A 13227-nucleotide genomic window follows, 5' to 3' on the forward strand; every position below is an offset into this window, starting at 1 on the left:
TTATTAATAAAGTTTGTGTTTTAACATAAAATGCACTCTCAAACATTATTTTCAAAGTGAAACAAACTATTGCAAGATTGTGGGGGGAAGTATTTGAGAGTTGTTAAACCTGCAGTTCAATAATGGTACCTGGCATAAAAGTGAAATTATAATGCTGCCGGACCTTTTAACAGATTTCTGGCCTGTATGAATATATGTGAGCCAGCTTACTATTCTTTTAAAACTAATTTTATTTCTCAAGAGACCTGAAAGAAGCCAAATTATTAACACTTTACTTCTCAAGTTAAAATGAAAGTACCATCCCTATATATTGTCAGTAACATTGTAGTAGCATTAGTATGGGATATCAACAAAATCTCAGCAGCTCAGATTACCAATGATGAACATAATGATGGACAAAATGTGCAACCAACAGACCACACATTATTACATCTAGACTACTTTGACTAAAACAGTGATTCTCTCCATCCCCCAAAATGTCTAATGTGAAACATTTGTTTCAGGAAAAAAAAAATTGGATCAGAGAGATGTTTTAAAGTTATTTCCCATCCTCTTACATCAAAAATTGAAATTCTTCCTCTCCAGTTTTGATGCAGTTGCAATTGACAGTAGGTTTGTTTTTAAATTTCTCCACCTTACCCCTGTTTCTCCAGCCTGCTGTCCTAGTAGTTAATTATCTACATCATATAGTAGAGAAACATGTTATTTGAAGGAAAATTTTTCAGGAATCCTTTTAGATGAGAGAATCATTTAGTAATACAAATAGTACTCTGATCTGTTCTGAGAATACAGTTTTAATTGTCTAAAGAGAAGATACACCTAAATGAGGGAAAAATAAAGACTGGGGGAAAAGGGTGGGAAGAATGTAAATGGTTATATATGCATGTTGGCAGTCTGACAGTTAACAGTGGGTCTCACCTTACATGTATTTCCATAGCGGTTCCTTTACTGTATCTTTCTACAAATGTAGAAAACATTCAATGTGAACAAAATAAATGTACATTGTTAATATTTTTAGTCCTGTTCCCATGAAGTCTTATCCATACCCTTTAAAATACTTTGCTTTTCATTTTTCTTCTCATTTTCTTCCCTTAATATTGCCACAGTCTAGAGTTCTCTATAGTCTTCTCTTTACCAATAGAGGAAACTTTTTCTGGTTCCCTTCTTTGCCCATCTTATTCATCCAGTTTCTCCTAGAAAAATAAATGAAGGCCTGATAAATCTCCTTAAAAAACCCAGCATGATTTCTGAACAAAGCTGGTATCCCTTAAATACTGGAAGAGGCTACTAAAACAAAAACACCTCATTTTTATCACAAAAGTCCCTGTTACTTAACACCACAAAAACAATGGTGGTCTCTAAATGTTCTCAAAACCTTCCAAATGCCACAGAATGTGATATTTTCCCCTTGTTTATAAATAGTTTGTGGTGGTTAGTTCATTATTACGCTTAAGAATTCTAAAACCCTGCTCATATATAAAGGGGTGGGTGTGCGTGTGTGTGTGTGTGTGTGTATGTGTGTAGTGAAAAGGCAAGATTTATAACAGTTTCTATTTGTGATTTAACAAAACTGCATACTCCAGGACATCCTTTTTGTCTGCCTTGGACTCTGGGAAGAGCCTCTGTATTTTCACAGGTATCCTCAAAATGCAGCCCATATGGTTCATTAGCTGAGATTTCATCAGTGGGATCAGGAAGCATGTGGGGGTGTGGGTAGGGATGGAAGATGAAGGAAGCAAGGCCTGATTTGTATACCCACCTGATATCTGAAAGATATCAGATGAGGACCACATGACCCTAGACTTTTTGGTTGACTTTTGGTATACCTTTTAACTCAAGACAAATCTTTCCCTCCCTCTGACAGTGCACTCAGTTTTTCTGCACACTGCGGAAATGACCTGTTATAGTTACCCCTCGGTGCCTGTCCTCACTGTGGGGATTTCCATTCAGAACATTGCAGGTGCAAGAAGGGCCACTGTCCACCTCCTGACCCCAATCTTTGGTTTCTCAAAAGAATTTATAATTAATTTTGTGTGGCGTTGTGTGCAGGGGGGAAAACAGAGGACTGTATTTAACTTCAAATCATACTAAATAGCTTATGTCAACTTAGGCCAGGAGAAAGAATTAAACACCTTGTTTTCATCTTTCATAATAATGCTTCCTGTTATCTCCCTCTCATCCCACTCACTAGAAAGAGGGTTTGTCGTCATTGTTTTGTGCTTCCACACACTATTAAGTTACCAATAAAAGTAGATAGGACCACTGAAGAATTTCATCTTCATGGAGTGTTTACCCTTAATGGTTCCCTATAACTTGTCTAGTTGGCAGCCTGACACCCACATAATACAAAAACCTTAACTCATTATGTCAGACACCGAGGAAGCCTCTTTTGACATGGTGTATAATCCTTTCAATATGTTAATGAATTTGGTTTGCTAGTGTTGTGGAGAGGCTTTTGCATCAATGTTGATAAAAAATATTAGTCAGTAGCTTTTTTTCCTTTTTTTTTGGTCTAGCTTTAAGATCAGGGTAGCAGTGCTGGTCTCATAGAATGATTTTGGAAATATTTTCTCCTGATCGATTTTTGGAAAGTTGAAGTGGGACTGGTATTAGTTAATTCTCTATAGTTTATAGAAGCCACCAGCAAAACACTAAGGTCCAGGGCTTTTCTTTGTTAGGATAATTTTGATTACTGGTTCAAATTTCATTACTAGGTATAGATCTGTTCATACTTCTGTATCTTCATTACTTAGCCTTTGTAGGTTCTGTATTTTTAGGAATTTTTCCATTTCATTTAAGTTAACCAGTTGCCATACAGGTGCTTATAATATGCACTTATAATACTTATTTTTATAGAATCAGTAGTTAATGCCCCCAGTCATTTTTGATTTCTAGTTGAGTATTCTTTCTTTGTCTAGCTAAAGCTTTGTCCGTTTGGTTCATCTTGTAGAGAGCCAAATTTTGGTTTTGTTGATAATTGTTTTTCTACTCTCCATTTATTTCTACCCTTGATATTATTATGTCTTTCCTCCCACTAGCTTTGGGTTATTATTCTTTTTCTATTTTTTTTAAGTTGAAAAGTTAGACTGTTAATTTGAGATCTTTTTTCTTAATTTGGGCATCTGTAGGTTTAAATTCCCCTTTGAACACTGCTTTTGCCATGCCCCATAAATTTTGGTGCCATTGTGTTTTCTATTTCATTGGTCTCAAGTATTTTCCAATTTCACTTGTAGTTTCTTTGTTGATATGTTGGCTGTGTTAATTGCCACAAAATCATGAATTTTCTAGTTTTACTTCTTTTGTAGATTTCAAATTTCACCATTATGATCGGAGAAGATCCTTTGTGTGATACCTTTTAAAATCCATTGAGACTTAATTTCTAGCATAACACATGGTCTATCCTGGAGAATGTCCCATGTGCACTTGGGAAGAATATATATGCTCCTGTTGTTGGAGAGATTGTTGTTTGTGCTTGTTAGATCTGTTTGGTTTATTAAGTCCTCTTTTCCTTATCTTATGTCTGGTTGTTCTATCATTTATTGATAGTATGTATTGAAATTTTGTCAACTATTATTGTAGAGCTATTTTCCCCTTCAGTTGTCAGTTTTTGCTTTATGCATTTTGCTACTTATTAGGTATGTGAATGTTTAAAATTGTTACAGCTTGTTGTTGTATTGAGTCTTACTAGCATAGTCTATCTATGTCTCGTGACCATTTTTGATTTAAAGTGTATCTTGTTTGATATTAGGATAGCTGCTCTGTTCTCTTTTGGTTATTATTTGCCTTGAGTATCTTTTTCTATCCTTTCATTTTCAGTCTCTTTGTGTCTTTGGAGCTAAAGTCTCTTATAGATAGTATATAGCTAGATCATGTGTTTTATTCTATCCTGATAGACTTTAGTTGGAGAGTTTAATCTACTTAATCATTGATAGGATGGTACTTTTTTGTCATTTTGCTTTTTTTTAATATGCTGTATAGCTTTTTCTTTTTTTGCCTCTCAGTTCTTTCATGACTGTCTTCTTTTGTGTTCAGTTGATTTTGCCCCAGTGAAATGTTTACATTCTTTTCTCATTTTCTCTTAGGTATATTCTGTAGCTATTTTCTTTCCAAATGTACCACGGAGGATTACATTTAACATCCTAAAGTTATTACATTCTTATTCAAATTTATATCACCTTAACTTCAGTAACATACACAAACTCTGCTCCTTTAACAGCTTAATTCCTACCCTTTTCAGTTGTTGATGACACAAGCCTACATTTTTATTTTTGTGAAGATTTATTTATGCATACAAGAACTGGGGTACAGGTCAGAGGTGTGGAGGGTTAAGAGGATTCACCAGAGACAGAGTGGAGAGCAGAACAGGTGGATTGACTGAAATACACTACTGAGAAGAGTAGCAGGTAAGACAGGAGAGGTCTGTTGCGCCATGTGGGTCACCTTGCTGGCTGGGGATCAAATTTGTGCTGCAGTAGCTGTGGATTGCTTCATAGTGCTGATGCTTAACCACTTGCGCCACCAGGGAGGCCCCACAAAACTACATTTTTATAATTCTGTGCCCCTTTAACAGCTTAGTTCCTACCCTTTTTCAGTTGCTGATGTCAAAAAAATTACACTTTTATAATTCTGTGTCCCCAAAACATAATAAAATTTAGTGTCTTAAACTATGTTGAAAACATGTGGAGTTACAAACCAGTTACAATAGTACTATTAAACAATATATTATCAGTTTCTTAAGTCACATATAAAACAAAGTTACAAGCAATTGTAGAATCAATACTAGTATGCTTGGATATCTGAAATGCCTTTAGGAAAAACATTTTGAATAAATACAGTTAAATTGGTACTTAACTGCTCTCAGGTACTCTTAAGGGAAGTGGTACTTTGTTAAAATGGTGCACAATAAACATTTCTGCTGTCAGAGTAGATCAGTTTCAGTCGTGTGCTTTCAATGTTAGACATTTATTACTGGAAACAAAAATACAACATAGCACCTCCCTGGTGGCACAGGGGTTAAGTCTCGACACTATTAAGCTATTGCTAGCTACTGCATCCTGAGTCATGAGTTTGATCCCCAGCCAGGGAGCTAACCCACATGGCGCAGCAGACCTCTCCTGTCTTGCCCACTGCTCCCCTCAGCAGTGTATTTCAGTGGATCCGCCTGTTCTGTTCCCACTCTGCCTCCGGTGAATCCTCTCACCCCCTGCACCTCTGGTCTACCCTCAGTTCTTGTTAGCATAAATTAAAAAATAAATAAATCTTAAAAAAAATAAAATGAACTTGGAATAGAGGACTAGCTCACTTAAGTATTTCCCTATGGTTTAAAAAATTTAGTGTATAATTTTTTGTTACAATACTTTTAATTCTAGCTATACACACACACACACACACACACACACGCCATTTTAAAGTATACAATTCAGTGGCATTTAGTACATTCATTCACGATTTGTACACTCATCTCCACTATCTAGTTCCAGAATATTTTTATCCTAGGGAATGCCCATATCCATTAATCAGTCATTCCCCATTCTTCCCTTCCCAGCATGTAATAACTATTGATCTGCTTTGCTGCTAGACTTTTGTCTGTTCTGGGCATTTCATGTAAATGTAATCATACTGTCTTTTGTGCCTGACTTCTTTCCTGTTTTTAACCTTATGTAGCAAGTACCTGTATCTCCTTCCTTTTTATGGCTGGACATTTGTTTCCATTTTTTGGCTACTGTGGAATAGTGCTGCTATGAACACTTACACCTGTTAGTTTGAATGCTTGTTTTTAATTCTTTTGGCTTGAAATGACTGAATCACACAGTACACCACTCTATTTATATTGCTGAATTCAAATAGTGGGTAGTTTGCTCTTTGGGGGGTACTCACTTTATAGATTTATGTGACTCTCAGTGTGCATAAAAATTCTAGGTCTGATGTCTGGGATTTGTATTTTAAAGTAACATGCTGGTGACCTATGGAGATGGGCTTCCCACTACAATTTTGAGAAACCTCAGTAATTGATGTCTTTTCCTCAACTAAAATCAAAGTAGGCAAAGGGCATTAAAAGAGTAAAATGTAGGGCCTCCCCGGTGGCGCAGCGGTTGAGTGCTGGGTTGCGAAGCTGCCCGGCGGCCTCTGCAGAGCTGGTTAGATCCCCGGCTGCTCCCAGGCCACCAGAGGGTCCCACATGGCGTGCAGACCTCTCCTGCCGCCCGCTGCTCCCCTCAGCAGTGTACTTCCGGTCCTTCTGCCTGCTCTGCACCCAGCTCTGGCTCTGGTGAATTCTCTCACCCTCCCGCACTTCTGACTGTACCCAGTGCATGTATAAACAAAACAAACAAACAAGCAAGCAAACAAATAAATAAATAAACCATGCCTCTATTTAAAAAAAAAAAAGTAAAATGTAGTTTCCCTGATTCTCATCAAAACCTTCACAGAAACCCCAAAACTGAGATGACAAATGTTATAATGTACAATGTATTTAAGAGGGAAAAATCTTGGTTTTCTACAGTAGTTTCATTTATTCCCTTTTAATAGTATTGAAAAGTTTGACCAAGAAAAAATATATAGTATTAGAAACAAAATATTATTGAACCAACTGTCATTCTGAAGATTCTACTATAAACATCTGTTCTTCTCAGTGATAAGCAATACTTTAGCTAACTTTTGGCTTTTAAAAAAATATTGTATGGCCTCCCCTGGTGGTGCAGCAGGTGAGCGCTGGGCTGCGAAGCTGCCTGCAGCCTCTGTAGCGCTGGTTCGCTCCCTGGCCGCCGGGGAGGGTCCCACATGGCCTGCAAACCTCTCCTGCCGCGCCCTCTGCTCCCCTCTGCAATGTACTTTGGTCCTTCTCCCTGTTCTGCTCCCTGCACTGGCTCTGGTGAATTCTCTCACCCTTCTGAGCTTCTGACTGTACCCAGTGCTTGTATAAATAAATCTTTAAAAAAAAAAAAAAATTGTAGTCCATTCGGTTTATTTTTTATCATTTGGGCTTTAATGTTCAAACAAGAAACCAGCTGCTATGTAGATGGAGTTTCTTCTTTTTTAGACAGTTAAGATTCACTATAGATATAATTGTTTAATGTGTGACTTTCTCAAAAGAAAAAATCATTGCCTCACCTCCATTTAACAAGGTGATGATTCTTAAAAAGCTGATGTGATTTATCTTTAGAACCAGCTGTGCAAGGCCAATCTAGTCTTAGACGATAACTCCACTTACAAGTACTATAATTCATGTAAACCCTTAAAAACGCAAAACCATCTTGAATAATTATGTTGGTTTAATTAATCATACTTCATTGAAGCCCAAAGCACCCAAACATTCCTCTTCTTTATGAATAAATAAAAGCTCTGTAATTTATAGTGTGCAGAACACTTTAAGAGACTTCCCATCAAAATTACTTTAGGATCTTTTTCATCAACAACTGGTGTATAAGACTTATACAGCATCTGCTGAGTGCATGTTCTTCTCTGTGAGGACCTAATTTAGGTTAAGTACAAATCACAACAAAAACTAAACTTTTCACCTTTAATGAAATGACTTTGGAAATAACGTACATTTCCATGACACCCATACTACAGTTTTTGGAGTCACAGTAAGATACACAGATTAATTACATCCGTAATTAATATGAATGCCAACATTTCAAGCAGTAATTTGTTACATGGCAAACAAAATCAAAAAAGCAACCATCAAACAAAAGAGACCCATAGCTTCAGACAAGGCAAATCCCAGGATAGCATATGAGAACAGCTGCTGCTTCAGCGAAGGGTTTCTAAAAAAGCACAAGACATATAATTGTTACTGTGGAATATTTGAATTTCAACAATGTGTTAAATATTGATGAATCAGATTACTAGTGTTAGGATATCTGTAAACTAGAGAGTAGTGGAAGAGTACTTCCCTAGCTCTTATTTCTGCTTCTGACATTCCTTTTTCCTCAATCCTAATCAAATGGGGAAAACGGAGCTTTCTCTGTATGACAATGTAAATGGCAGTTGTCATTTATCGTTCTGACATTTTTAACAATTAAAAAAGTATGGACTCTGAAGTCAAGCTGAGTTAAAAATTTTACTTACTAGCTATAATTTTGGGCAAACTGTGTAACCTGTATCTCTAATCCTTATTTCTCCAAAGGGTGTTGTGAAGATTAAGTGATATAATGCATATGAAGCTTTCAAAACATAATGCAAGTCACAGAGTAGACACATAGTACAAAGTAGGTATTATTTCACTAGTTTTTCTAAGTTTCCAACCATTTAAAGCATGCTTTGAAATTATCTTATTTGGCAATAGAAATTACCTGGCATAACCAATGATAAGGCTGCCAAAGACTGTTCCAATACCAGCACCAGAACCAGCCACTCCTACTGTTGCAGCACCTGCACCAATAAATTTGGCAGCAGTATCAATGTCTCTGCTGATTGCACTGGTCTGAAACTCCCTTTGGATTAGTTGAGACACACCATTCTGGGCCCCATTAAATACCGTAGAGCCCTAGGGAACAGGAAATAAAGGCAAAGGTCAAATCAGTAATCAGTTAGCTATTTAATCACTGCACTGTAGCTGAGTATGAAAAGAAGGTAGTATGGCACAAGACAAAAATTAAGGACTTAGATAATTCCACTATTGTAGAAGAGGGATAACAGTAAGAAAATTAAGAAATAGTATTATGTGAACAGACTTTTCTATTTTGTAGGTTTTTTATTATCTGTGCTGCCGAAGCAAACACTCTATTTTGTAGGATTTTTAGTAACTACAGCTATAATGTAACTATAATCTTAAATATAGGAAAGTCAACTATATACTTAAATATAACTACTACTATAGTTCTTGTTCAACTTAAATGGTTAAGTTTTAGATACAGAAAATTTTTTCATGGGCTTATCCTCTGCATGTTTTTTGGAGGAAAAAGTGGAAAAGGATTGCCCTCAAAACATTAATGAGGTGTTTCCTTCTTCACTTTAATCAAAACTCTAAGACTTAGTAGTGTACTTAATTTCTATTTTATTACAATTACCTCTCCAGTCCTCGCCTCTGGTCGAGATAACACTGATGCAGAAATTGGTCTGTATGCAACTCTGGATCCAACTCGGATCTAATAAAAAAAAAAAAAATTACAAGTAGTTAAGTAAGAATATAAAGATTTATTTATGCATACAAGAAATGGGGTATAGGTCAGAGGGGTGTGTGTGTGTGAAAGGATTCACCAAAGTGGGGAAGAAAACAGGTAGATTGACTGAAATACACTGCTGAAGGGAGCCGCAGGTGAGTTAGGAGAGGCTGCTGCGCCATGTGGGTAGTTCCCTGGCTGGGGATCGAACTCATGCTGCAGAGACTGTGGATTGCTTCATAGTGTGGTACTTAACCCCTTGGGCCATCAGGGAGGCCCAGTAAGTAAGACTATCGATTAAGACTTCAATGACCTTTCATGTACAAGAAGTTCTTAAAAAGCAAGCAAAAGTGAATCAGAAAGTTCATGACATTTTTGTATTCATTCTTGTCTGGTTGGTCATTTTTAATACAAGAAGCAATTTTAATTGTTTTGGAAGTTGGTAATAAAATTTTAAAACTTGCTGTACAATCTATTTGCAACAATGAACAAAAATTCTAAGACCAATTAGTTGAAAAGCATACGTACTGCTTTTTAAATTCCAATTGCTGTGTTGCCACAATTCAGGTGGAAAAACAGAAATAAAAACTTAACACTCTTTGGTAAGTTTAAGTAGACCAACAAATAAATTAGGAGTGTCACTATAAATGCTGGTCACTTAAAATAGTCCATCAGTTAATATCAGCTTCCACGATTTCCAAGATATTCCTGTATGTCCATTAATCATAAAATCAAAAAACGGATTAAGCAATTCTATGTCAATGTTACAACAATGCTTGAAATACTTTGACCATAAGGCCATATCCCAGTCCAGCTTCTCTGTCCTTGAGTGTCCACTAAACTAAGGTCACAGAAAATCCCTTCAGAACCAAGACCAGATTCTCTAAGACAAATCCCCTAGAATGTCACTTCACCGAAAACCTCCAAAAAACGCTTGTAGAAACAATATCCCAAAGGCAGGAAGAAAGACTTTGGGCTCCACCACCTCCCTCCACTCACACAAGAGTGAGACAAAGTCCCTCCCTCTGCAGCAGCGAGTTTGACCTACAGATAGGCGCCTGCTGCTGGGCTCAACTAGGCCTCAGCGGCCCCCTACATCCCTCACAGCACCCCAGCCTTCTCTTCGATCGCAACCCAATAGAGTGGCCGAGGACCAGGAGGTGGCGGCCGCCCCGGGACTCGGGGCAAGGAGGGTTTGACCTACACCGAGTGAGGCCTGACAGCTAGGCCTCGGCGGCGCTCCAACGCCCTAGAGGTGCAGCGGGGCGGAGTGAGACGCCCCAGGACGAAGAAAAAGAAAAAGAAGACAACGAGGACGGGCTGAGCAGCCTGAGGCCGCGGTGCGCCCCGCCCGATGGCTGCCCCATTCAACAACGTGGACGCTCCAGGCCAAGGGTTCCGGGCCTCCGTCCCAGGGCCCGGCCCGGGTTACGCACCAGAGCGGGGGTGCAGGCGAGCTTGGCGCAGGCGAACATCTTAGCCTTCGGGACGGCGCGGCTGGAGGACTTGGGCGGCTGGCTCAGTGGGCTCCTCTCCCGCGTCCTCTCTGCGGAGGGAGAGAGGCGTAAGGTCAAGTGCCCTCCCGGGGCCTGTCCTTCCCAGCCAGGTCCCCCGGGCCCCCGCGCGCGCCGCCAGCCCGGGCCCCGCGCCCAGGGAGGCGACGGCAGAATGAATGGGTCCCCACAGGGCGCCGCGCCCCCCCGGCCCCGCGGGGCTCCCGCGCCCTCCGCTTACCTTCCCCCGAGGCGGCGGCGGCGGCTGCGGCGGCAGAGGTCGAAGGAGTGGGGCTGGGCGCGCAGGCGCGGGCGGGCTCTTAACCACGCCGCGGCACCCGGATGGGGAAGGCGGGGGATCCGGCGCGGGAGGGACGACGCTCAAGGTCACTTTGTAACAACTTTATTGGTAACCCGTCGGGAAGGACAAGGCCGCCGCTGGAGGATGATGGCTCCGCGGGCAGTGGATCGTAAAGGGGACGCAGAAAGAAGAAATCGAAGGCGACTGCTGGCAGAGGGAGTGGAGCGGGTTGTTGCACCGTTGATCTGAGGTGGACGGAAGATAGTGAGGCTTTTTCTTTCATCTGATACCTTCTTATGGGACTTCATTTTTAATCAGTTGCCCCTTATCTTCTGGGGGGGGGGGGGGCTTGGGGGCTTCCTGCTCACACTCCCGGTATGTGGAATAGAACTCTTGAGTGTGGGGACAGGAGTCATTCACCGCTTGAGAGGAGACATTATTCCAGGGTCCCCAGGAAAGTGAGTACATTTCTTTAAAGGGACCTGGAAAAGGATTTTAGAAGTATGTCTAGTCCGTTGGGTGAAAGAGGGCCTGACCTACAAGTACTAAGTCAAGGGAACGCACACATTAATAGCTTTAAGAGCTTTGTGACTTTGGGCACAAAGTTATCTCTTGATAAGCTGAAGGAGGTGAACCTTTTTCTCCAGCTCTGCGATTTGAAGAATTCAGGGAAAGTTAGGTATTTCATGTAGGGACAGGGACTCAAGAAAGGTCTGAGTATTTTAAAAATGGATTCAACTTTCACATCTGCATTTGGGAACTTTGGAAAAATCGTTTTCTTTGGGAGAATGTAGAACTGTCTCAAAAAATGGCTCTTAATGCTTGACCTAACAGTACTAATAAATGGCTACTAGGAATAATACAAGTCATCATAGAAAAGTAAATGTTTAGTATGGCCAGCCAAGGATGGAGGGCTAGGGACTGAAGTCCAGCCCACCCGGCCTATAGCCCTGGCATGGGACATCATTAACCCAGAGGGTCACAGTTCCCTAGTTAGCACAATCATTTAGCAGCAATCCTGGGGAGAACCCCCTCAGAACTGACACTTGAAGAATGAATAAGATTTTGTCACTGATCCAACTGCGAATTCAAATAGTTCAAAATCACGTGAAAACTAATCATGTTAGGTTTGATCATTAGCCCATAAAATAGAGATAATTTGCCTGTGCAGTTCCAAGAGAGATTATAGGTATGTTGTCTCAAGTACTCAGTTCTTTTTTAAAAAAAAAGATTTTTTTATTTAGGCATACAAAAACTGCGGTACAGGCCAGAGATGGGGGGGGGGGGGGGGAGGCGGTTAGAATATTCACCAGAGACAGAGTGGGGAACAGAACAGGCCGATTGACAGAAATACACTGCTGAGGGGAACAGTGGGTGAGTCAGGAGAGGTCTGCTGTGCCATGTGGGTTGCTCCCTGGCCGGCCAGGTATCGAACTCATGCTGCGGACAGCCTCATAGGTTGTGTCCCAACCCCTTGCACCACCAGTGAGGCCCTCAAGTACTCATTTCTTACCTGAAGTATGTAGTAACCTGTTAAACAAGAATGCTCTGAATTAGCGTTATTCAGAGAAACAAAACCAGAAGGGTTTTCTATCTATCTATCTATCTATCTATCTATCTATCTATCTATCTATCTATCTATCTATCATTTATGTAGTGAGGAATTCACTGGGAATCCCTGGAAAACTGATGTTGTAATTCACTTGGAATCCAAAGGTCTGAGAACCAGGGGAACCAATAATGTAAGTCCCAACCTGAGAGCCAGAGCAGAAAAATTGAGATGTCCTAACTTAAGCAGTGAGACAGGCAAATTCTTCCATCCTGCACCTTTTGTTCCAGTCAAACTCTCAATGGACTGAATGACGCCCACCAGCATGGAGGAGGTGATCTCTTACACTGAAATCCCCATTTTTAAATACTAATGTCATCTAAAAACGCCTTCACAGACACGCCCAGAAATAATGTGTAGGAACCTTACAGCTAGTCAAGTTGACACATAAAATTAACCATCACATATCTTATATTTTAATAATGGATACTCTTAAGGGAAAAATCACTCTGAATGCATTTGTGTACAGCAATGGCTCAATGAAAATTCCTGTCTCTTCAGCAACAAATTCAGTGGCAGTACCTGTTGAAGAGAAGGTAGAGAAGCCAGGATCCTTAACAGAATCATTTCCGGGGTGCATAGGGACTAGTTGCCTATGGCAAGGGGAGGTGGAGTTTATGTTCAGACCTTGAACTCTCAGCATATCAATAAGTAGCATAAAAGAAGAGAGAATTTTTCCCTTGTGGGTTTTCTCTCAGAGTTTAAATATTTATGAAGAAT

At 40.1% G+C, this 13227-nt stretch overlaps 1 protein-coding gene across 1 annotated transcript; it reads right to left on the reverse strand.

Moving 5' to 3' along the window:
* Nucleotides 1–7505: 7505 nt before the first annotated feature.
* Nucleotides 7506–10870, reverse strand: ATP5MC3 (ATP synthase membrane subunit c locus 3). Its single transcript, XM_084246377.1, has 5 exons — nucleotides 10839–10870; nucleotides 10541–10650; nucleotides 9012–9089; nucleotides 8295–8488; nucleotides 7506–7766 (listed from the first exon to the last, which is right to left on the reverse strand). Exons 2-5 carry the CDS (start codon nucleotides 10577–10579, stop codon nucleotides 7652–7654), a joined length of 426 nt encoding a protein of 141 aa, XP_084102503.1. The 5' UTR covers nucleotides 10580–10650; nucleotides 10839–10870; the 3' UTR covers nucleotides 7506–7651.
* Nucleotides 10871–13227: the final 2357 nt, after the last annotated feature.

This window comes from Talpa europaea (assembly GCF_964194135.1).
Source record: "Talpa europaea genome assembly, chromosome: 1".
Classification (NCBI taxonomy): Eukaryota; Metazoa; Chordata; class Mammalia; order Eulipotyphla; family Talpidae; genus Talpa; species Talpa europaea.

Excerpts from the sequence above, each read along its gene's own strand:
- ATP5MC3 (XM_084246377.1), bottom strand. The coding sequence starts at position 10,579 with ATGTTCGCCTGCGCCAAGCTCGCCTGCACCCCCGCTCTG. Across the intron at positions 9,090-10,540 it reads TCGCCTGCACCCCCGCTCTG|ATCCGAGTTGGATCCAGAGT; the intron begins GTGCGTAACCCG and ends TTTTTTTATTAG. Across the intron at positions 8,489-9,011 it reads CAGAGGCGAGGACTGGAGAG|GGCTCTACGGTATTTAATGG; the intron begins GTAATTGTAATA and ends CCTGTTCCCTAG.